The following is a 22,050-nucleotide window of genomic DNA, read 5'->3' as shown; positions in this document are numbered from 1 at the left end:
TCACCTCAAAAGACTGCATTTCATTTCAAGTATTCTGTGTGTGTTAAGAGTGTTAAGAGAAGTAGCAGACTTCTTTCTTCACTTCCAGTTCACCACAGCCTTAAGAAGCAATTTAACTGCTGTGTCCAGTTTTCGTGTTATTGATCTGACTTTGAAATATATGCCAGTCCATAAAGGTCAGCAAGCGCAGATCCGCTCAAAGTGACTGAAAGTGTGACCTTTTCATGCATGCTGGTCATGCTTGTGTTGGCGTGTTACTGTTTATGCTTTGTGTGTGCTGTGTCCCACGTGGATATGACAGGGTGACCCATTTCTCTGTTGAGTAATAGTGACTATGAACAGATGTGGCAACAAATGAGAAGTGAGTGATCCCTTTAAACTGTTACGAGTAGAGTTGGGAGGGTGACAAAAAATAATAGTTCACAGTGGACATCTTAATTATGACAGCTAGAACACTGCACTGTGTCTCTAAACAGCAGCCCACACTGAACCATGCGTACTGTGGCTCCCATGTGACTTTTTAAACCTTGACCTACGCTGTTGCGTCGGTTGCTCTGTGTTTCCAGAGCGATGATTGTGACATAAGCTCTATTCCCCCATAAAACAAGACATCGACACAAGTATTGAAGCAGCACGTTTATGTTCACTTCTTGCCTTTAAACAGCCTGTAGCTTGTTGGACTTGCTTCCCGTTTCATGGCGCAGACTTGTTATGCATTTCACGATTTGATTTCACGTGAAGCCCGTATTTTTTCTCCTTGAGGACTCAGAAGCGGTTTCTCTATGGCTGACAGGCGAGATGTTGTCAAACAAACACTGAACGGTTGTGCGCATCATGAGAGGAGAGACGGAGCATGCAGGGTCATAAATCAGTGTGGGAGCAGAAAAAAGCCAAGCATTTTGAAGGTAGTACTGACAGGAATGTTTTAGGTCAGTTTCTAAATAGCGCTGCATTTTAGCAGCTCTTCTACAGCTGGAAAGAAAGGGGGAGGGAAATTGCTGAAAATAATACGGAAATTCCCCAATGAAGGATAGAATAGGAAAATGTATGATTTTTATAGATAGAGCGATAAAGATAGCGATAAAGTAAATCTTAGATGGCTTTGGTTGTAGAAACCTTGCTCATTATGTTTTATGTAACTGGGTTGTTGGTAGTTGCTGGTCTCTGAAGAAAATATAATCTGGTGGCATATTAACAGGAATGCCACTAACGCTGAATGAGGGGAATTGGAGAGATGCCAATTTAAGTTTAAATTAAAATGGCTTTACTATTTCTCTTTACACATTTCTGTTTTGTTTCTTTCTTTCTTAGAAAATAATATTCGTCTCTCTTGTGTTTACCGTACATCAGTTCTGTTTTGTACTGTGGTGGACTATGTGCAACGGAGGTGGTGCTGTGAAAAAGGATTTCCCCAAGGGGACAATAAAGTTTAAAGTCTATCCTTCGGAGGAACATCTGCGTATGTACATCATTTCATCTGTTCGGGCTGTAGGAGAGCTGGTGAATGTACTCATAATGTGACTTCTTTAAGTGGAGTGTAAATCCAGCAGTCAAAAAAATAAAATAAAAAAATCAGGTAGTAAAATAGGATTTCTAAAATAATCATCTGTTCAACAGGGTTCCTCCACGGGAGAAGCCATATTTAGACGGACACAACAATGATACTATGACAACAGATGCTTCACACATTCGCTTTAAGGATCAAATAAAAAAATAAATTAATCATTTGGCCATTGTGATGATCTCTTGGAGGAGATGCAGTGTTAGTCGAAGATTGTCCTTCTTCTCTTACGAGGTGTTAAATGTCCATCATGCGCTCGGGTTTGAAACACAAGGGAAACACGTGTGTGCGTGTTCGCAGTGAATCATTGGGCGTCACCCCACGGGTCTCTGTATCTGTTGAAGCTGATGAGCTGGCAGTGGAACTCGGTCAGCGCTCTGGGCATCGGCGCCACCTCCTCCCATTGACTCCTCCCACTGTAGTACACCTGCACAGGCGACAAGGAAACATGCAAGTAGTCAGGACTCCAGGAGCATGGATGGTTGATGAGGAAAACACTTTGTGACAGTGCCAACTGTCAACAGATTTGTAACGTAAACTGTAACGCTGCTCATTTTTGTTAAATTCTTAATAGGTTAGATACACTGGCATACACTGAATGGGCATAGCACTATGACTCCTAATATTGTGTGTAGGTCTCTCTTGCGTCTCCAAAACAGAGAATAGACATGATGGACCTTCTGAGGGAGTCATGTGGTGTCTGGCAACAAGATGTTGTTAGTGGGGGCCTTTGGGTGCTATGGGTTGAGAAGTGGGGGCTCTGTGGATCAGGATTGTTCCAATGCATCCCACACATACTTGAGGTCAAGCCAACACCCTGTGCTGTTTTTCATGTTTTCTGAGTTGTTCCTGAACCATTTTTGTGTGCGTGCCTGTGTCAGGCTGCATTATGCTGTGGATGGCTGTTGCCATCAAGGAGTCTTATTGCTATGGAGTGGAGGTGCCTAGTCTGGTCTAGGTGAGTGGTGCAGGTACAAAAGTTTCCCAGCAGAACATTGTCACAAGACGGTCAGTGTAAGCTGCTACTCCAGTGATTTGAATGTTGTGCCTGATCGGTATTAAAGTACTGTGCAAAGGTTTTTGATGTTTAGTTTCTCTGAAGCACGACAGCAAAACCAAACATTTAACATTCTTTCAGTTGGGTTTCAGCTGTGAATTAAAATAATACAAGTATTGCAGCTTTTGTGGATTTGGTCAGGTTCCTACCTGAACCTCATCAGTGATCTCATCGGGTGAATAGTCTCCACCCAGAATAAAGATTCTGTCTCTCATGCCCACTGCTCCAGCGTTGAACCCAGCACATTCAAACGACCCTTCACCCTTCCACACACAGGTCTCCGGGCAAAAACTGTAGACCTGAGTGCAAAAAAAAAGGTGCACTTTAACCTCTGCCTTTAAATATTTCATTTACATGATCATTTTCAGACTGCGGTGCCACGACCGACCAACTTGTGCATTCATGAGCGCGCGACCAATGGCTCACCTTGTAAGTGGACAGGTCACAGAGGTGCAGCGTGTTATGAATTGACACAGCCTTGACCAGTGTAGCATGAAAGAACTGGCCGAACTCGGCCACCAGGCGACTCCACTGGTCCTCTTGCGCGTCATAGCTGAAGAAGCAGTCAAGCGAGGGGTTAAAAGAGTCTGTGATCTCCACCACGGACCCCAGCGTGTAGATAACACTGCCACAGGCACTGGCCTCGGGGTAGAAGATGGCAGTGGGCAGGGGGCTGACGGAGACCCAGGTCTGAGTCAAGGGGTTATAATACTCCACCTGGAACAGAGTAGAAAAATGTTGTGCTGGTTAAAATCTAGTTGATAATAACAATCTAAGTGGATACTGCACACGACAACACTGTTACTTGCAACAAACTGGGAGCCCCCCCTCTGGATCCCTTTGTCCGCCCCCCAATAACATAGACTCGATCCAGGCAGGTCACGGCCGTGTGCATGGTCCTGGGCTTCAGCAGGGCCGGTGCAGGCGTGCAGGTTAAGGTCACAGGACAGAAGCACCAAACCTCGTCAGTGGCATCGTGGAATGGTTCGGCCACGTGGAGACGGATTGCCCGGCAACAGTTCCCCCGGCAACCACCAGTGACAAACATCTTGGAAACATTGTTGAATGATTAGAGCAGAAGATAAACAGTTCCTGTATGTAAAACGTAATGAGAGACTTGGACTTAGGCAACTATATCTAACTTATCCAATTTTTTTTGGAACAGTCTAAACACCTTCCTTAGTTTTTTCAGTTTACTGCTCTTTTTATGGAGTTTAATGACAAAATGCACCTGAAAGCATCTCATCTCAAGCATTTAGTTCAATAGATCCAACAAAAAGTGACTTATTGCTTCAATTATATAACTTATACTTAACATAGCTTATTGGATTACATTAAATCTGCAGATAAAACCTCTCTATTTAGTCGTCTCGCCCAAAACAGCATTTAAAATATAACTAGTGATGAACAGTCATTAAACAAATGGGTTGGGAATACCGTAGTTCTTTCCCTAAATGTACCTTCTCTGCATAGCTGGTGAGGTAAGACCCTGGTGGGTCTGGCATCGTGGGTGTCTCCTCTCCCTGCTCCCTGCCCAGCTCCTTCCAATGGTCTGTTTCCAGAGAGTAGCAGAAGGTGTGGCGGATCTCTCCATTCTCCTCCGTCTTGTGGATGTAGATGTAGCTCTGTGTGGTGGCGGGCCTGGCGTCGGTGAGCAGGCCGTCGTACTGAGCCTGTCTGCCCTGGGCCTCTGACAGCAGAGAGAGACAGGCCTCGTCGTCACGTAGGAGTGACTCCGAATCACGCAGAGTCTGAGAGAGAAGCTGAGTTGTTATGAAGGACAGATGAGGCAATCACAAGAGCTAAAAAAAATAATGAAACGCATGAAATTTAAAGTCGGGTTTAGAGGTTTTATACCTTTAGTGCAGGCGAGGGCAGATGGTGCAGTCGGGTTAAAGTCAACAATCTTGGTAACAGCTTCTGTCTTCCTGGGAGATCGTGGCGAATCCAGCTAAGAAGCGACTTCACAGCAGCCTCTTCACTGTGCACGTTTAGAGCGTCTGATCTTAGGCAGTCCTCCAACACCTTTACCTGAGAGGAGCAATGGAAATGGACTCATAGCAAAACAGTCTGGATTTTTTTTAAATGTGTGTGGAGGGATAGTTAAGGCCGGGGCCAGGTTTAATAATCCTATCATTATATAGTTATATTACACTATATATACCTTGACTTGAAGTCCATCAAGGCTCCCAAACTTATATGCATATCAAATTAAATTTAACAGCATATAGTGGTGAGGTTGCAGATTTCAACCAACTAAATACCCCTCTCTCAGAACTAACACACAAATCCAACAACTAACAAATCAAAGTGATTTGTAGCCAAGGATGATCATAGAACAATGAAAATATTCCCTGAGAGGCTGAACAGTTAAATGACGAGATTATGTATGCGCATATTTGGTGTTTTTTTTTTCTTAGTCACTCAGACTGTGAGAGACGAGGAGAGCTGAGTCACAAAATAATTATAACAAGTTTGGCTATTGTTCCATTGTAAAAACAAAATTCTTTTGCAGTTGATCTGTAACTAGTTGGTCAAGTGCAGCAAGTGCAATGTCTGCATAATACACTAATCAGCCATAACATTATGACCGCCTGCCTCAGCCCTTTTGCTGCCAGTCCTGCCAGCTCTAGGGTGGGGTCTCTGTGAAATGGTGCACACGGCCCGCAACAATGCTGAGACAGGCGGCACAATGTAGCATAAGAGTGAACGGCAGGACTGAAGGTCCCCCGAACATCCAAACATTTCTCAAAGCATCACGCTGCTTCTGCAGGCATGTCTTAGTGCACCCAGATACCACATGATCCCCTGGTATTATGTGATGCACATGCACTCAGCCAGGCCACACTGCTCAGTATATCCCAGACGGCTGTCAGTGGTCCTAATGTTATGGCTGATTGTGTAAAGGTATATACTGTACAATGGATAAGGAGTCATTAAAGGGACTGCAGAAATTATTTTAACAACATCCCACACTGAATAGCCCATGTCCTTGTCATGCAGTGATCGACTACAGGATCAAACCTCACCTGCATGTCTAGGAAGTCCGTGGTTTCCGAAAGGTCAGAGAAGTTTTGAATCACAAATTCATTGGCACTTTTGAGAAGCGAGACTGAGCCGTACCCCTCGGCAAGGGACAGGAGGGACAGACAGTTGCAGAGATCCATGGTTCCTATCAAGAAGTCACTGCATGCTTTGGACAAGACTGACACCTGCAGGCACATGAATGGTAACAGGGACAAATTATGGCATATATAAACTATAAACACATACAATATGTGTGTGTGTAGAAAGACATTTTATAAAGAAGCCACATCTGTAATATTGATTCCCGAAATTATGTTACTCTGCTTGATCTTGCTGAGTGAAGGCCCGCATACCCACTCAAGTGTTTTCACTTATTGAAATTAACTCTGCTGGGATCGATGGAGATGAGTTGGGAAATTACATAGGGCCACAAAGGTCCGTGTATGCGGAAAGACTGACAAGCTAACAGGTGCTAAAAAGAACAAACAGACGGTGAGAGAAATGCAAATTAAACATAGCCTGTACAAGCTCACCCAGTCGAGACAGAAGACAACCGGGTGACTGTACCATTTTGAATGCTCATGATAGGATCGCACAGATGCCCCTTGTAACTAAAGCAGTAAAATGTAATTTGACTATCATTCAGTTTACCATTTGCAGATGTTTCTGTCCTACTGTGATGTTTCTTTTCTTTCTTTCTTTTTTTTTTCCACAGTAACATCTTAACCCAGAATCAGATGCACTGGTTACAACACATAAAAGAAGCAAGATGAAGTGGCTTCATTGCTACCTGGAGAAAAGAGGCAAGCTGAAACAACATGTCTACGTTGCCATCGGTGATGAGTATCTCTCCAGAATAGGCAAAGTCCAGAAAAGAACCCACGACCTCTGGACACTGGTTTCTCAGAGTTACTGAACCATCGTCACGCTCTCTCATATCCACCTCGAACATGGCCCTAAACACAGAGCAGTGCAGTGACGCATAATAGATCGATAGATCGATAGATAGATTGATAGATAGATAGATACCTGAAGAAATCACTACATGCTGCAAGAACACAGCGGTGACAGGGAAAGCTGTGTTCCTGAACCTTAATGGTGAAGTCAAACAGCAGTCCTCGTTCCCTGAGTGATCTGAGCACGCCCAAGAGCTGCAGTCCGTGAGACTCAGACACCCGCAGGATGGTTCGGCGCTCTTGGACCCCGTTGCATTGTGCAGCGCTGCCAGGTTTACTGCTGGGGGTGTTGGTCACACAGGGTGGTGAATCTTGATGTTCATCCATCTTGCCAAAGTCTGGCAGAAAATGTAAAAAAATATGCAATGTTATTTTGTCGAGTTAATTTGAAACTGTATGTAACAGATAAATACACAAAGAGGAAGCATTGAAAAAAGTCTATTTCACTTCAGTTGGTTTGTCACAGACATCCCAGTCCCTCTCTATAATATAAGTATAATATCCCACTGTCTAGCACGTTTGATATTTGACACAATCAAATTATTCAGTTCAAAACAGCCCAGTTACTCACTATCTTGGAGTATATATTGACATAAAAAGTTAAATTCACGTCTGAAGTACACGGGTAGATAGTCCGAACCAGACCAGGACAAGCACTACTCACCGTGTCAGCACCTCGGATAGCTCTCTTTCTCGTGCGGTTCTAACTTCCGGAAGCGTGAAATCACGCGAGGGCTCGGAGGACAGCTTTTTTGTTTTTTGCGGTAACACGTGCCTTGGCTAGCATCTTGTTAGCTGAAACTGTGATATTTTGTTAAAAAAGAATAATGCGTTTGTCTCCTCTATAAAGCCCCCAGGGCTGTGTGCGCAGCTCTTTGTTTGTGGGTAGAAGGAGTGACGCACTGACTCATGGGAACTGCAGTTCTCTATCATTGGTCGACTGACCGTAAGCGTTTCTGTATGTAATTCTGTAATGTGTGTTGTTTTGTAGTTCATCTGTTTTTCAGATATGTCTGCAGTTGCAAATAAAAAGGGGTCAAAATGGCTAAAATGACATGTTTGTGTTTTGCGTGTGTTCGTTCTGTAGCCATGTTAGTAGTTTTTACAGTTCCTGTATTAAAGTATAGTTCAAATTTACCCAAATTCAGCTATCATGCTACTCACTTATTTGGTTTTGGATGAATCAAGATGAAATTATGCTACATGAAATTCCTTGCATGTCTTTTCACGCATTACTACACTTAAATACACTCAGTGGACTGCATTACATTTAAATTGTTCCATATACCACTGTAATACCCCGGAGTGCACGTTAATTGGACGGACACCTGAACACGAGACAAATCTGAAAGTTATAAAAGCTGTTATTTTGGATTCCGTTAGATTGCACGTGTGCAGTGTAATTGACAACCACTAGATGGTGCAGCTTCACTGCGGGGAATAAATTCTGGTCATGCATGAGAAGAGAAGCATTGAATCAGAGCTGGTGAACGTGAACTTCCACTTTGCTGCAGTACCGTTTCACCACCACACTACTGCTGCTGCTGACCAAATAACACACTTTCAAGGCTGAAAATTATTTATTTATTTATTTATTTTACAACGCTACATAGCTGCGTATGTAGACACACACCAATCTCGCAGCTTCTAGCAGTAATAATAAAAATAAACATAACAAAAAACCAAGCACATGATTACATAGCAACATATTAAGTAGATTGTTTTCCTTTATCTACACCTTTTACACCAGGACACTAGATTATGATAGTCGATGCAAACTGGCCATTAATGCTCCATTACTGAGTGGAGAGGGCTGTGGTAGTAGAGCAAACGCACAATAGACGCCGAGGACATTCCTTCACTCGTTCACTGTTTTACTATTGGTTGCCCGCACGAAATAAATGGATGTACATATTTACAAGCTATTAACAGAGCCTCTCCACTTCATATAATCGGTGGGTCGGGCCCCCCTCCTCTCTCCTCGCATCCCTGCATCCCTCCCTCCCTTCGTCTCTCCCTCTCTCCCTCCCGGCAGTGCATCCCCATCCCCCACACGGTGGCCGTCTCTTCGGGTGAAAACTGTCTTCCCAGCGCCACTGGCCCGACTAAACGCTGCTGTAGCAGAGAGCCAGTCCGCACCGAGCCGAGCCGAGCCAGAGTAGACACACCGGAGAGGGCACGTACGCACACGGGGAATCTTGTATTTGTTTCGACCGAGCCTCTTTGGTAAGTCTCGTACCCTGTTTATCACGGAGGACAGGAATGTCCATGTGTCGACTTGATAGTTGTTCCCTTTTCCCCCCTTCGTATCCCTTCAATTGTCCTCCGCGGTGGCCACGGTGGGGAACTAGCAGGCTAAGCTAAACAGCTAGCTCCAATAGCGGAACCAAACTAGTTAAAGCAGCGGTGGCTATGGGCTTTTAACTTTAGTAGTTTGCGGTTAGGTTGCGCAAATAGCAACTGTGTGTTTTTTTTCCTCGGCGTAGTCCGTTGTGAGCTACCGCGAGTGGGTTTTATTGTCATTTACCAGTCTTCCTGGCGCTAGCTCGCTAATTAGCGTTTCGAGCAGCGCGTGCGGAGGGATGCAGGAGGGATGCTACGGCGGGTTAGCGATTAGTCTTTTTCGGGGCCGGCACGCACGCTAAGCTAACGCTGGTATTTATGTGACCTGCGTGGATTGCTCCTGCGTGGATTGCCTCGGAGTGGCTGCGTCGCCATGCTGCTAGCGGCGGCTAATCTGGCCATAATTGGCAAGATGGAGATCTCGGGAGTTGTTATCTAGAAATCGGTGGATTTTTCAAAATGGTGTCTTAAGCTTGTTTGCGTGTGACCATTTTTGTCCAACCATCGCTGTTTTGGCGTTGCGTGCTACCCTCTGGTATGCGGCGCAGTGCCATACTCTGATATAAGTACATATAAACCACGGATGTGGTGCTAAATACTAATGCTTGCACACCGCCATGTCCTCCGGGCTCCGGCCACCTTTGATGAACAAAACGAGGTGGTTTTGCCAGAGTTTAGTTCTGCATCTCCTTCGTATTTGTCAAAATGCTTCATATGGTATGTTATGAATGATTAGAAGCGCCCAGTCAGTATTTACTAATGTTTGCACACTGTAAGTATTTAACCACACTAGTGCTCATCAGTATCGCCGGATGTAGTTTCTCTGGAGGTTCAGCTGCGTGTCGACCACAGTTGTGCGCATAGGTTTACCGTCGTGTTATGGTTGTGACCAGGGCTCGTTGGTTTCATTATTGATTAATCTGTAGTTGATTTATGATGACCAAGTGCACATATCCCAAGGTGGCTTTTTTTTTTTTTTTATAAAGTGCGTATTTTGCTTATCCGTAAATACAAATATATTTACATAAAAAAAAAAAATAAACGGCACTGGCAAACTACAAAAGCCAAAGGTAGCGATTACAGGACATGTGCAATCATGCTTCAGTCAACGAATGCTGATCCCCTTTAATTCAAGAAGCAGTATCAGTCTGAAGCGATATCTGAAGTACTACTGTTGTTGGCCCTTATCGGAACATCACAGTGCTACAAATAAACTACAGTTCCTTAGAAAGAGATGCCCAACGAGCCCATTTGTTGTTGTCTCCGCTCTGTTTTTTGGATATTACATGACCTGGTTTTACCGAGAACCCTCGCAGACACACTTCAAATGTTTTTGTGCAGGCTTTGGAAAAAGCTCCGCACGCCATGTATTTTTAGACTCCAAGTGATGTTTTTCATTTTCAGTTTCACTTATAATAATTACATCTTGCATTTTGTAATTATAAGGCCTCCTAGAACTACGTCAACAGCACTCAACCACGTTAGTCATATTTATTGTACGTCGTGTGCAATCCCCTTAAGACTCGAGTGAAATCAAGAGGAGTCTGGCAGAAATGCATCAACCAAATGAAAGTATATTAAAAGCAAGGACAATGGTTCCCCTTGAGAGTTCCTCTCAGAAACTGTAGGATATACTGGTGTCATGTCCAGTAAGCTTATTTTTGTCAGTCTCTAAGAGCCACGGTTATTAAAAAAATAAAAAAAAATCTTTACCGATGATGCAAGCTAAGGATCGATCAAAGTACTTGACATCTTTGCTAGTTTAATTCCATCTTCATCCTAAGGTGACCCCGGTCTGCCATGCTGGAGGAAGAAGGAGGGAGGGGGGGCGCATGTGGGTTCTGGCATGTGTTGAGCGCAAGCCTGTGTATGAATGGTGGGCTGTACAATGCACCTATAAAGCCGTCAGACGAGTGAAAGCCGGAGTCACTTAATGTTACGGCAGCCAGTGCGGTTCTAAAGAGACCGTCGTCTTTTCAGCACTTCATTCCCATGTGGTTTCAACCACTTAATGATTTGCTCATCAAGGATCAGTAAATGAAACTTTTACAGGCAGCCTTCAGATTCATCTTTCTCTGGTGTACCTTGACTAGCCCACAGACCTTCAACTCAGTCACCAATATTTTTCAAAAGACCCAAGCAGATGTGAATATTTACATGGTTTGCCTTGCTAAGGATTAGTCATCTGAAAACCTATCACGTAAACATATCCTTGAATGAATAATTTCGTCAAAGCAGCAGTAAATTTTCTCTTGTACTGTTGTGTGCTGAAAGAGCTTGTTGTTGTTCTACAGTGTATCTTTTGCTTTTGTAATTGTGGTTATGCTTTATTTGCTTGTTTGGACTGCAGCACTGCTAAGAGGAAGTGATATGCACTATACATAGAGAGTTTAAAATAGCACGCATTGGTTTGGGGATGACATTTAGCAAACATACACGACCAGAGTCATTTCTCACCTTTCCTCCTATATCTACATTAGTTTTGTTTTCTATTTTTGTATTTTTATATTGCTATAAAGGGCATGTGTATCGTTCTGGGAGACTTTCTTCACCCCCCGTTTGTCATGTTGGACCAGTTTTTTATTTAATCAGATCAATAAGCGATCTTCTCATGCTCACTGGGGATGGTGCAATAGAACACAAAATTCTTGGTTTGGCATTTCCTCTTGTTCTGAAGTCACGCATTTGTCCATTTTTGTTACAGGCAAAACAACATCATAAGTGTTTGTAATTTATTTAACCCAAATTAAAAAGCTTCTAATTCCTGCTAAAACAGTTAAGGCAGCCTAATCGAACACGCAGCAGATTTGTTATGAAATTATTAGTCACGGAGTTTGAGTGAGGATGCACAAAGAAAAGCTTTCTCTCTCTTTTTGTGAACACTGAGGCCACAGCCATTTTGTTGGAAAAATCTAATGGACACAGTGACTAAGGGGTTCATACTTACTTACGTCTGTGGGAGTTATAGTGTAGTTTTCCAAACGTTACATGGTCCATTGTTCTTACTACAAGGTCCATTAGCGGCACACGACTTATTGTGGCAGTGTAGGCTTTTCCTGGAAAATAAATGAGAAATGTGAGACATCCAGTGTCCCAGGGAACATCATTTTTAAATCATACCAAGTGTTAAGATGCCGATTTTTCTCTTTAAATAGATAGTGGAACTAGAAATACCTTCATCGTAGCTTTAAGCTCATATATTCTCTTAAATACCACGGTGACATACACTATGATGTAACAGTCCTGTGTTAAATCAAAGCATTGTGAATGTTCAGAGTCTAAAAAATAACTCGACTACAGAAATTATTTTGTGTCCTTTTAAATAAAGTTTAATAGTGCCGCAAATTACATCCTTCAGAGTTATTTTACCCTTGAACTACCACTTCTCGTCAATGTTTGGACCTAACTTGAGCATCGCAACAGCCGTAAATTGAGATTTAGGGCAGCACTGTTATATTATAAGGCTTTTGGGCCATTGTTGTTCCTAATGTTTTCACAAATTGGTGCATAGTTTGTTTGGTGCCACATTGATTTGGGTGTGAAGATGAGCTCAGTGTTTAATAAGATTAGTACTTAACGTGTGGCCCAAGCAATCCCCAGTTTCCCATTGTCACAGCTTGGCGTTTGATCTTCGACGTGGCGAGGTGTGCTGTGTTTGTGCATGTACGCAGCAGCAGCAGGTGAGATGTCACGAGGAATAATGGACCGGGATAAAGGCTTGAACTGTTCCCACGGGGCAAGCATCTCATGCATTCAGCCGTGATTTGCTTTGTACGCGATGCACAAATGAACATGCACATAGATCTGTGTGCCTCACGTTGTCTTTTTGTTGGTGATGCCTACAGCCATGATTAATAGTATAATTTTTTACGCTGTATTGTAGCTGCAGCTTAAGTTTTGATTCAACTTGTTAATTTTAGCGTCTGTAGTTTGTGGTGCTGTCTAATTGTATTGTGTGATAGTGACAGGTGTTTTGTCTGACCCGTTTAAGTCCAAATAAATGAGACTGGACTGAATAAACACAAGACTAAAATGAATTATGACTGGAAAGTTTTGTTGCTTTTGTTCTGGGGCTCTGATTGTGTTCACACAAGCACACTGTCATGGTTTACTACAACACTTCCATAATACAACAGAGCCTGCATAGAAAGGCTGACTCTTTACTACCATAGAAGTCAAGAAAAACATGGCTCTTGGTTGTGAAACCAACTCTTGACAGAAGTGCTTCTTAGCTAGATGCTTGAATTTATTCACCAGCTGCCAGTTTTGTGGTGTTGCATTATGGGTTTATTTTGAGTGAGTTCAGCTGTGTTGAGATGCAGACATACAGTCTACGTGCTGGTTCACTGACCAAGGCAATAGGCAAGTGTTATCAATAAATCCTGACTCTTTTAATATAGCAATAAATCAGTAGGTCAGATTTATCTGTAAGCTTTTTGCAGATATTGATATTTGTCTATGTCGGTCGTTAATAACGAGACATTGTGGTGCACTGTGCTGTAGTGAGAGTATGTCTGTCCATGTATAGTATATTGAGCCGTTAGTGCCGTTAGGCCTGCAAACTATAAACTGTGCAGCTGGTCACTTCAGTATATTTAGCAAGCTTGAAATACCTTCACCCTCTGGAACAACGGAAGAGCGACTAGCATTGATCAGCTCCTGCTCTTTAAGAACGGCAATTCGGTGCAAAGGGACTCTAAAATGTCACCGGTTGCTATTTTAGCTGTAATATAATGGTCTTTTTTTTCCATCCTGCATTTGTTGAGTCCTCCCTCAGGCAATAATGCCTGTCTGGTGTTAATATTGCCTGGAGATATTGATTGTTTATCTTGGGTTTAACTGCCGAATCCTAGCTCATATTGTGCGTGGCTGTGTGTACATTTGCGTCTGCGCATGTGTCTTCGTTTCTTTTTTTTTTAACCCATGTAACTTCTACAGTCATAGTATTCAGACTATGAATCCAGTGACACACACACATTTTGAATGGAGCTTCACATTTTTAACCACCGCCTTTTATATTGCAGGAATTACATGTGCAAAATTATCATTCACACTGGCTAATTTGTTCCAGTTATTGCCGAGCACCATTAATAGTTAACCTTAATTAGTGCTGAAAAAATCAAACTGAGGACTGTCATTATTGTTTCCTCTTCCACCATAACCAGGGTCATGTGGTATTTACAAGTAAAATGAGTCAATAATTCGGAGCGACTACGAGCTTTGTGGTTGCAGATGGGCTTGGGTGGTATTATGTACAAATACTGAAGGTGTAAATGTCATCCTAAATCTTCCTTTCTCCTGTTAGATCAAGTCAGAAATGTTCTTGTAGTAGGATATATTGTAGTTCATAGGAATCAACACTAGAGGTGATTATAGGCAGCCGAGCCGATAAAGATGATGATCCGTGGTGACTAGGGATGTCACAATTACTCGAGTTCACAATTAATCGCGGTATTAAGCGCTACAGTTAATTGATCGTAACGTTTCCTGAATACCGTCAGAAAATAGTATTCAGGAACCATAGAACTCAAACGGAGCGAAAACAGAGTTACGCAACACCCACAGTGTTTCCAGCGGCGGGTCGCCAATCCTAAATCCTAGCCTCCGCTCCTTCAAATGTCTCGGGTACTCGCGACTACTAAGGTAAACAACAGATAACTATCTTGCTCAGTTGCTACTCTTTGGGGTTCTTAATCTACCGGTTACAGTCACTTTGTAAACTTCCTCAAGTGTCTTTATCCGCTGGACGGCGCTCGGTTTATCACTAAAGAACGAGGTTATTGTGGCCCAGAAGTTTAACACCACATGTCCGTTTCTGTTTATTATCTCCTCTTTTGAGCGCTGACGTTCTCATTACACGCTGGTCTGTTGATAATGTCACATAATGTTGGTGAGTGACGCTACACGTTAAATTATCCGATGTTTCATCGAGTTGTTTTCTCTTTGCTCAGGTGTCTGTGTGTACAAATCATATAATTAGTAATTTAATTATATTTTAGCATCAAAAGATAGAAATAAAGGAAACTTTAAGACATTTTTTTAGGAGTGTTCATGTGATTTTACACATGAATAGATTTGTGAAATCAATCAATGCACAATAATCGTGATAAATTCTCTGACAATGATCGTACCAAGGAAAACTGTAATCGTGACTTCCCTAGTGGTGACATTTGCTAAGATCGCATCCTTCATCGCACTTTTGTTAATATCAAGATAAGTCGGCTGGCTGAGTATAAACATTAGAGAATAATTGATTGCCATCGATGTTAACATTTATTTTCACTAATAAAATGCATGAACGCTCCGACTCCTTTCACGGAAGAGAGTAACCATACGTCACTAGTAAGGCCATGCCACATTATGGGTGAACACAAAGGAGAAGTTGCTGCATTGTGTATTGTTCTTCGAACAACTTTAAAGATAAAACTGAAATTTTCTCTGCTCCCCTCACGAGAGAGAGATAAAAACCAAAGAAATGTTAAGACTTCAGCCCATAAAACGGATGGACAAAGATGGAAAACCGTGGGAGCCTGATAGTCAATGTGTGTACATGTGCCGCAAACACTTATTTGTATTTACTGCCAGTGGTTTGTTTTCACCCAAATGGGGGTGTGGCCTAAGTTACATTGCATTACATTATTTGCCTCATTACTAAATTTATGACTAGTTTGTGAAATAAACAATAACGCAACACATTTACCATATGTGCCTCGTTGTGTCTGTTATGTTTGACTGACATGTTAGCAGTTAAGTTAGGATGACTAGCTTAAATATTACCTTCCTAAAGACTTTAACTGAGTCAGTAACGGCTAAAGTTAGGCTAACGCTAGGATAACTGGCTTAAATATTACCATCCTGAAGACTTGATGGTAATATTTATCCTGAAGAGAGTAACGACACAATGAATGTAACTGTAACGTTAGAGTTCCTCACTCAGGCAGGTGGATGCTACCAGAGGACCTTAGCATAACACCTCGCTGCCGTGCAAAAACTTTTAGGCTATATTTATTTTCAGCAGCACTTCGACTGTATTTTTTAACTTATAGCGCGAGTTGAAGGGTCGAAGTTAATATTTATCATTGATTTATTTTATGTTCAAAAGCGGTTATTTCGTATTGTTTTTAAATTGAAAAATGTAAAAATTTAATCGGCCGATATGTTGCTATTGGAACATTTATGCCTTAATATCGGAATCGGCATCGGCCCGAAAAAATCCATATCGGCCGTGCCCTGCCAGGCACCTCGTTCGTTCAGTCATAACATATTACGTCTGAACGAATATCCAACAAAGCAGGGAAGGGCAGCACCCTGTGAAGGAAAATATTCAAGTCTGGTTTAATTGAATGAAAATCTTCAGTTATTTTAATTTGTAAATCTTTTTGTCGTTGAGGTCAGGAATGTTGCATTTTAGTTCGGGCACTTGGCATTGAATGTTGTAATCCGCAATAAAGTCCTGTTATTACTCATCGCAAACCTGAAAATATTCACTTATTTTCATTCGATAGCGTGGGCAACAGAAGAAATGTTGTAGGTAAAACCCAACTACGGTTATTGCAACACTTTTGAAGATAAACCTGTTTTTTTTGTGTATATCTTTGCGAATAGTGATTACACAATATTAAGGACACACATGACTGAGTTATCTCTTTTACCTTAGAAATTATGTAGCTTGTAAAGGTCGCCTTTCATACGGGCAGCCTGTGTGACTTAATTCCCTCACAATGACACGAAGTATGGGAAAGAACAAGTCTTATCCCACTATTAATGTTGTGCGTGTGTTTAGCTTGCGGACTACGTGTGTATCAACACAAGCTGCTTTTGAATACCAATGCCGTACCTTCAGACTCCCCTCCCAACGTTTGCTCGATGGTCTGTGTCAGACTTTGAACCAGAGCGAGCGCTGGCATTGTATCTTTTGATATCTCCGGCAGACGCTCTCTGAATTTGTCATCCCTCCAACACTTTTGTTGTCTGCTGTGTAATGATTTTTGTAACCTCTCTACGTGATTAGAGTTACCGTAGACGCCTACGTTTGTTTCCAGTTTTGTTCCGAGTTTCTGGTCGGAGCTGTAATTCCCTAGTTGCTATGCGAACTCATTAAGACATGCGGCTTGATGTTCCCTTCAAAGAAAGTTAGGGTGGAAGTTGCTAATGAACTCTTTGTCATCGCCGCCATTAGTACGTTTAGCGTGAGTGAAAGTGGTGATATTAACTTCTTGCATGGTTAGCCGCGCCATAAAATACATTCTTTACTACAGCGTATATCTTAACGTCTAGATGTAACCAAGGACCACAGGGGTAGAAATCTCCATAGCTGGATAATGTGGAATCCTATTTACTTTAACCGTATTGGCACTTCGTTGCTCATGATGATGATAAAAAAAAAATCTTTAGCGTGATGGCACAATATTTCTCACATAATCCAGCAATGCAGGCCCACGAGGTGTGTGACTGATGGGATGATTTTGGAAAGGAGAATAAAAGAGGAGGAAGCAGAGAAAAGGGGAGATGCTGTCCCAAAGTGTATAGTGCTGTCCTAGATCTAAAATAGCCCAGAGCTGTTTGGAGCTCGTTGCTGCAGGGCAGGTCGGATTGTGTGGAAGGCGGTGGGGTGATAGAGGGGGGTTTAATCAGGGATTCCATCACACTGCCTTTCAGTACTGCAATACGCTGGATTTGGTCTTGAGCGTGAATATCGGCTCTCGGCGTGGAAGCAGGAAACATTAGCGTGAACTTTAAGTCCGTGTTTTCATATTTAATGCAGTAGCTTGGATGTCTGCCACGTTTCTAACAGTTGAGGGTGTTTCACGTGAGAGAGAAGTTGTGTTTCTCATTTAGCCGTCACTATTTCATGTTCAAGAGATTTAATACGGCTTCATCTGTGTTGACCTTATTTACATTCTCATAATTGCTCCTTGAAAAAATGGCGCTGACACACCTCATTACGCTCAAGTTATTGTTCTATGATTTGTCTGTTTCCTCCTCCTATGACCCAAGTGAAATGTTTTCCCTTCTGAAGGTTTTTTTTTTTCTTCTTTTATTTCACTTCCATTCTCCCCCATGTTGAAGTGTGATAACGCCCACCAGTTTTGATTTGTTGCTTAAAGAGTAGATGCCTGGTGAGGTATTATGTGGGAGGATAGAGTCGGCGTGGGGGTTGCGTTGTATTGTACATGTTCTCCAGGAATGGTAGCTCTTTGTGTGTGTGTGTGTGTGTGTGTGTGTGTGTGTGGTGTGTGGTGTGTGTGTGTTGTTGTGTGTGTGTTGTGTGTGGTGTGTGTGTGTGTGTGTGTGTGTGTGTGTGTGTGAGAGAGAGAGGTTTATTCTTTCACAATCCTTCCCTCCTCCTTCTCCTCCTCCTCCCTCATTATTACCTCTCCTGGTCCCCTCAAGGCTGCTGGGGTCTCCTTTTTGTAGAGTAAAACTGACATTATTGTTGTGGAACAGACGCATATTAATGTTGATATACATAGATCAAATGTGCGGGCATGCATTTTGGAGACCTGTGAAAGAAAGACACAAATGCCTCCATCTTGCCCGCTTGAAAGAAGTGATTTGTTCTTAGGCTTCAGGGCTATACCTCGTGAGTTCAGCCCAAATGAAGTCCCTCTAATAGAGTTTAGGCTTAACAAAGTCCTGAAGAATAAGTCAGGTTAAGCCGGAGAGCAGGAAGGTCTCCTTAATAATGTCAGCGAGTAGTGAATTAATCCTTCTCTCTCCCTCTGCGTGTGTGTTTGTGTGCGAGACAGACAAAGAGCGTTGCCGGTGCGCTTTAATGTCACTACTATTGATGTTCTGCAGCATGTCTAGCGCTAGAGCGATTCATTGATCTGTGAAAAATGAAATAAGATAAGGAATCCATTCATTTCTGAAGCTCGTTCTTAGCGTTAGTTCTTTCATATGGTTAATGGTTAAGTTTTTGTATTGTGTTGGACTGTTTGCAGCCTAGACAATAAAGAAATGACCACAAGACGTATGATAGGTTATTTATATGGCTTTTTTTCTGAAATGCTAGAGACAAAATTAATAAAAATATATTAGTTAGATTGTGTAATAAAAACAGAGCTTAACACAGATCTTAATTCAAACCTATGTATTAGCATTTAGACAGGATCTCCATGGTTATCGTCTACAGAAAGTAGAAAACAAGTCAAATAAGGACACACTCATAATCCACCAGCACAGCAACTTTTGGTTGTTGTGTTGCAGCGTCGGTTTTCAGTGCAAATCCAATTTTCTGATAATGTTTTTCATCACTGCAGTGTCACAGAGAGGCAAACGGGGGTGGGGGGGGGAATTAAGTGAGTCCCAGTTCCATGCAGAGGCTGATAGAGAGCTAAATGTGCGGTAACATGGTCCCTGGTTTGATAACCCACAGAAACGTGTATTGGCTGTCAGGAGATAAGTAAAAATGCTTCATGGCGCACATGCAGTTTCATCACTGTCAGAGTCTCCTGTGAGCAGCAGTCCTGTGATTGATGGAGGGATGTTAGGCTGCAGCGAGCCCTGCTGTCTACGGAGTCAGGTGTGTTTGTACCAAGGAGAGAGAAGCCGATAAATCAGTGTTTAGAAAAAGGGGCCCGCAGACATAAGCAGAGCGTAGTGTAGTGTAATATATCTGCGTGAATAAGAACTATTTACAAATCTAGATTTACACTGTCTCCACCACTCAGTCCTCTGCGGCTACTTCTAGCACAGCCTTTACATCACACTCCTGAAAATCTCCTTTGAAGTAAAACAAAAAAGTAAAATTACCTTCTTTTCTCTGTAAATACGCACTTATGTTAATATGTGTGTTCATAAAGCGTTGGTAGACAGATTTGAATATATTTAAAGTTATTTATGAATTAAAATCAACTGATGATAATTACTGAGAAAGGAGAAGGAGTAGGATTAAATAAGCTTTGTTTTTTTGTGTGTGTGTTTTCTCATGTTCGAAAAAAAGCCTTCGTTCATTCAGTTATACATCTTTGAAGGCTGAGCTTCGGTTTCAGTGTAATGCCTTTTCGTGCACACACAATATCCTGTTAAGTCGTATCCTAGCAACATTTAATACAGTATATTTGTCTCCTCTGTTTTTGAAAAACTCGTTAGACCCTTAGGCAGCAGAATAATTGTATAGAAAATGCTCATTAATCAAAAATTTGTGGCAATAAACATTTCTGTAATGATCAATCTCAGTAAGTGACTTGTGATTGGCCTTTTTCATCATTCTCGACATTTATTTACTAATTGAGTCTGAGTCTTGACTGTGACAGTTTTCCTGCAAATGTCTGCGAGAAAACACGACGGGATTGTGAGAAAATGGGATGACGAGTTCACCTCGAATATTAAAACTGAACTAAACCTGACTGATCACAAAGGAAAATCAGCGTCTGTAGCTCCGCATGCACAGCAGCAGTTATTGTTTGCTAGTGTTTACCAGCGAGCCAGTGAGGATTTGTTCTTGACATTTAAGCTAATTTTTCTAAGAAGTTCCTCCGTAAACTCGTGTTTCCTCGTTTGCGCTCCATTTTACAAATAAAGGTACACTCTCCCGGCGGTCTTTTTACATTCGTGGATAACGGCCGGTTGAACAGAAGGTCTCCGGGTTAGAAAAAGGGCTTTTTAGGAGTAGAGACCTCCTCGTCACCTCCCCCTCAAAACAAAGGGAGTTATGGTTGGACACTCCTACTCATCACATGTGTTTCTGCTGTCCTCTGTTCCTCGCACACACACCACCCTCATTAGAGGCATTGTGGCGCCCCTCTTGTTCTCGCCCATTCACTTTTCATCACCTTTCTCCGCACTCATGCACAGACTCACCAAAAAACACCAGTCTCTCGCTACTCTATTCACCAACAGCTGTAATTGGGTCTGAGAGTGTATGTATTTGTTCAGAGGATAAGACCCCGGGGTTGGTTTAGCCACCTGTCTGTGTGTTATTATGCTTTGTTCCCGCGCTCAACGCATTTCAGCGTAGTTCGTGTGAACCACCAGGTTTTTGATGAAAGCTCTTTGCGTGGCTTGTTGCAACACTGATTTGATGGTCTGATGATAAGTGTGCTATGATTTTTCCAGACATGTAAAACCACTAAAAATGAAAAAAAAATATATATGTTATTATAGTTGAAAGAGTTCTTACTTTATTTATATATATATATCCAGACATTGTTCTCTTTGGATTAACCCAAACAGTTTCTCTTGTTGTGGCATTTGGAATAAAAAATTCTGGCTCGTATTATTTCCGAGACGCGCTAATGAGACTTCTCATTGAAAACCTGCTATAATCAAAATGTTAGTTCACACGTAGGGACGCTGATTAACAGAGTCGGAGAAAGCTAATGACAAATTAAAGAAGCGCAGCGGAGATGAATGAAAGGTAGGAAGCTGTGCAGTGCTGGAGGAAGGAATTAAAGCGCCGAGGACGCCTTAGATTAATGAGGAATCTACTTTTGAGATGCAGGCTGTTCACCAGTAAGGTTAATCAATCCCCCTGAGACGTTCTTGTGCTATGAGACATAAATATATGAGTAATGAACCAAAACAGACATGTCACCACACACACACTCACACACTCACACACACACACACACACAGGCAGGCTCATGTTTTGGGACGCGCGTTTTAAGGAATTCGTGCACAAAGCAAGTCAAAAGCAGCTGCACCCACGAGTTTGTGCTTGCTCTCATTTGCCGGAGTCTTCGGGCGTTTTGACGTCAGCGCTTCTGGACAGAGCTTTGAAATGCTTTCTTGCCTAATTCGAAGTGTCACCTGGTGCCGCTTGGCATCACCGCGGTACACTGTATGCCCCGGGAATACGACTGTAAAGATATTCCCCTGTGAAAGGTTTGCTTCCCTATTCTGGCTGTTGAACAGCTGTGAAGCACAAGTTCAGATTGGAAGTGTGTCGTTTGTCACGGTTTATGAATTTAGATTTAGTTTGCCTGTCAGTGGTGAATGGGGGTTATGTGCCGCGTTTAGAGGATTTGCCGGAAAATGTTTTGACGCAATCTTGTACGTAAACATGAGCCTCACTTAAAACCAGATACAACCGGCCCGTTCACTGCCATCACATGTCCAAGTCCCATCTCTCTTTGAAGCCGATTTGGAAAAAAATAAATAAA

The 22,050-nt window shown here is 42.3% G+C and overlaps 2 protein-coding genes across 4 annotated transcripts in view; one reads left to right on the top strand and one right to left on the bottom strand.

The window, feature by feature from the left end:
- Window positions 1–623: 623 nt before the first annotated feature.
- Window positions 624–7,616, bottom strand: kbtbd3 (kelch repeat and BTB (POZ) domain containing 3). 2 transcript variants are annotated; one of them, XM_047593408.1, is made up of 10 exons: window positions 7,266–7,616; window positions 6,675–6,939; window positions 6,436–6,601; window positions 5,648–5,830; window positions 4,476–4,649; window positions 4,079–4,381; window positions 3,424–3,666; window positions 3,045–3,335; window positions 2,768–2,917; window positions 624–1,988 (listed from the first exon to the last, which is right to left on the bottom strand). In XM_047593408.1, the coding sequence occupies exons 2-10, from the start codon at window positions 6,926–6,928 to the stop codon at window positions 1,866–1,868; spliced, it is 1,887 nt and encodes a 628-aa protein (XP_047449364.1). In that variant the 5' UTR covers window positions 6,929–6,939; window positions 7,266–7,616; the 3' UTR covers window positions 624–1,865. The 2 variants fall into 2 exon arrangements, with proteins under 2 accessions (XP_047449364.1, XP_047449366.1); XM_047593410.1 differs by having other exon boundaries at window positions 4,079–4,369.
- Window positions 7,617–8,592: 976 nt separating this feature from the next.
- fam168a (family with sequence similarity 168 member A) overlaps window positions 8,593–22,050 on the top strand; it is a 29,573-nt gene continuing 16,115 nt past the window's right edge. The window contains exon 1 of one of the 2 annotated variants that reach the window (XM_047593307.1): window positions 8,593–8,827. The gene's annotated coding sequence lies outside the window, so the exon portion shown is untranslated. The remainder of the gene's footprint in view (window positions 8,828–22,050) is intronic. The other variant, XM_047593306.1, reaches the window with a different exon arrangement.

This window comes from Mugil cephalus, chromosome 9 (genome assembly GCF_022458985.1).
Source record: "Mugil cephalus isolate CIBA_MC_2020 chromosome 9, CIBA_Mcephalus_1.1, whole genome shotgun sequence".
Taxonomy (NCBI): domain Eukaryota; kingdom Metazoa; phylum Chordata; class Actinopteri; order Mugiliformes; family Mugilidae; genus Mugil; species Mugil cephalus.
The sequence above is the reverse complement of the archived record's forward strand: the minus strand, read 5'-3'. Positions and strand labels throughout refer to the sequence as shown.

Bases quoted from the DNA above. Each gene is read 5' to 3' on its own strand.
- kbtbd3 (XM_047593408.1), bottom strand. From the start codon at position 6,928: ATGGATGAACATCAAGATTCACCACCCTGTGTGACCAACACCCCCAGC. The intron at 4,650-5,647 runs GTGAGGTTTGAT...TGCTCCTCTCAG, and splicing joins CGGACTTCCTAGACATGCAG to GTAAAGGTGTTGGAGGACTG. The intron at 3,667-4,078 runs GTACATTTAGGG...AATGTTTCCAAG, and splicing joins TCACCAGCTATGCAGAGAAG to ATGTTTGTCACTGGTGGTTG.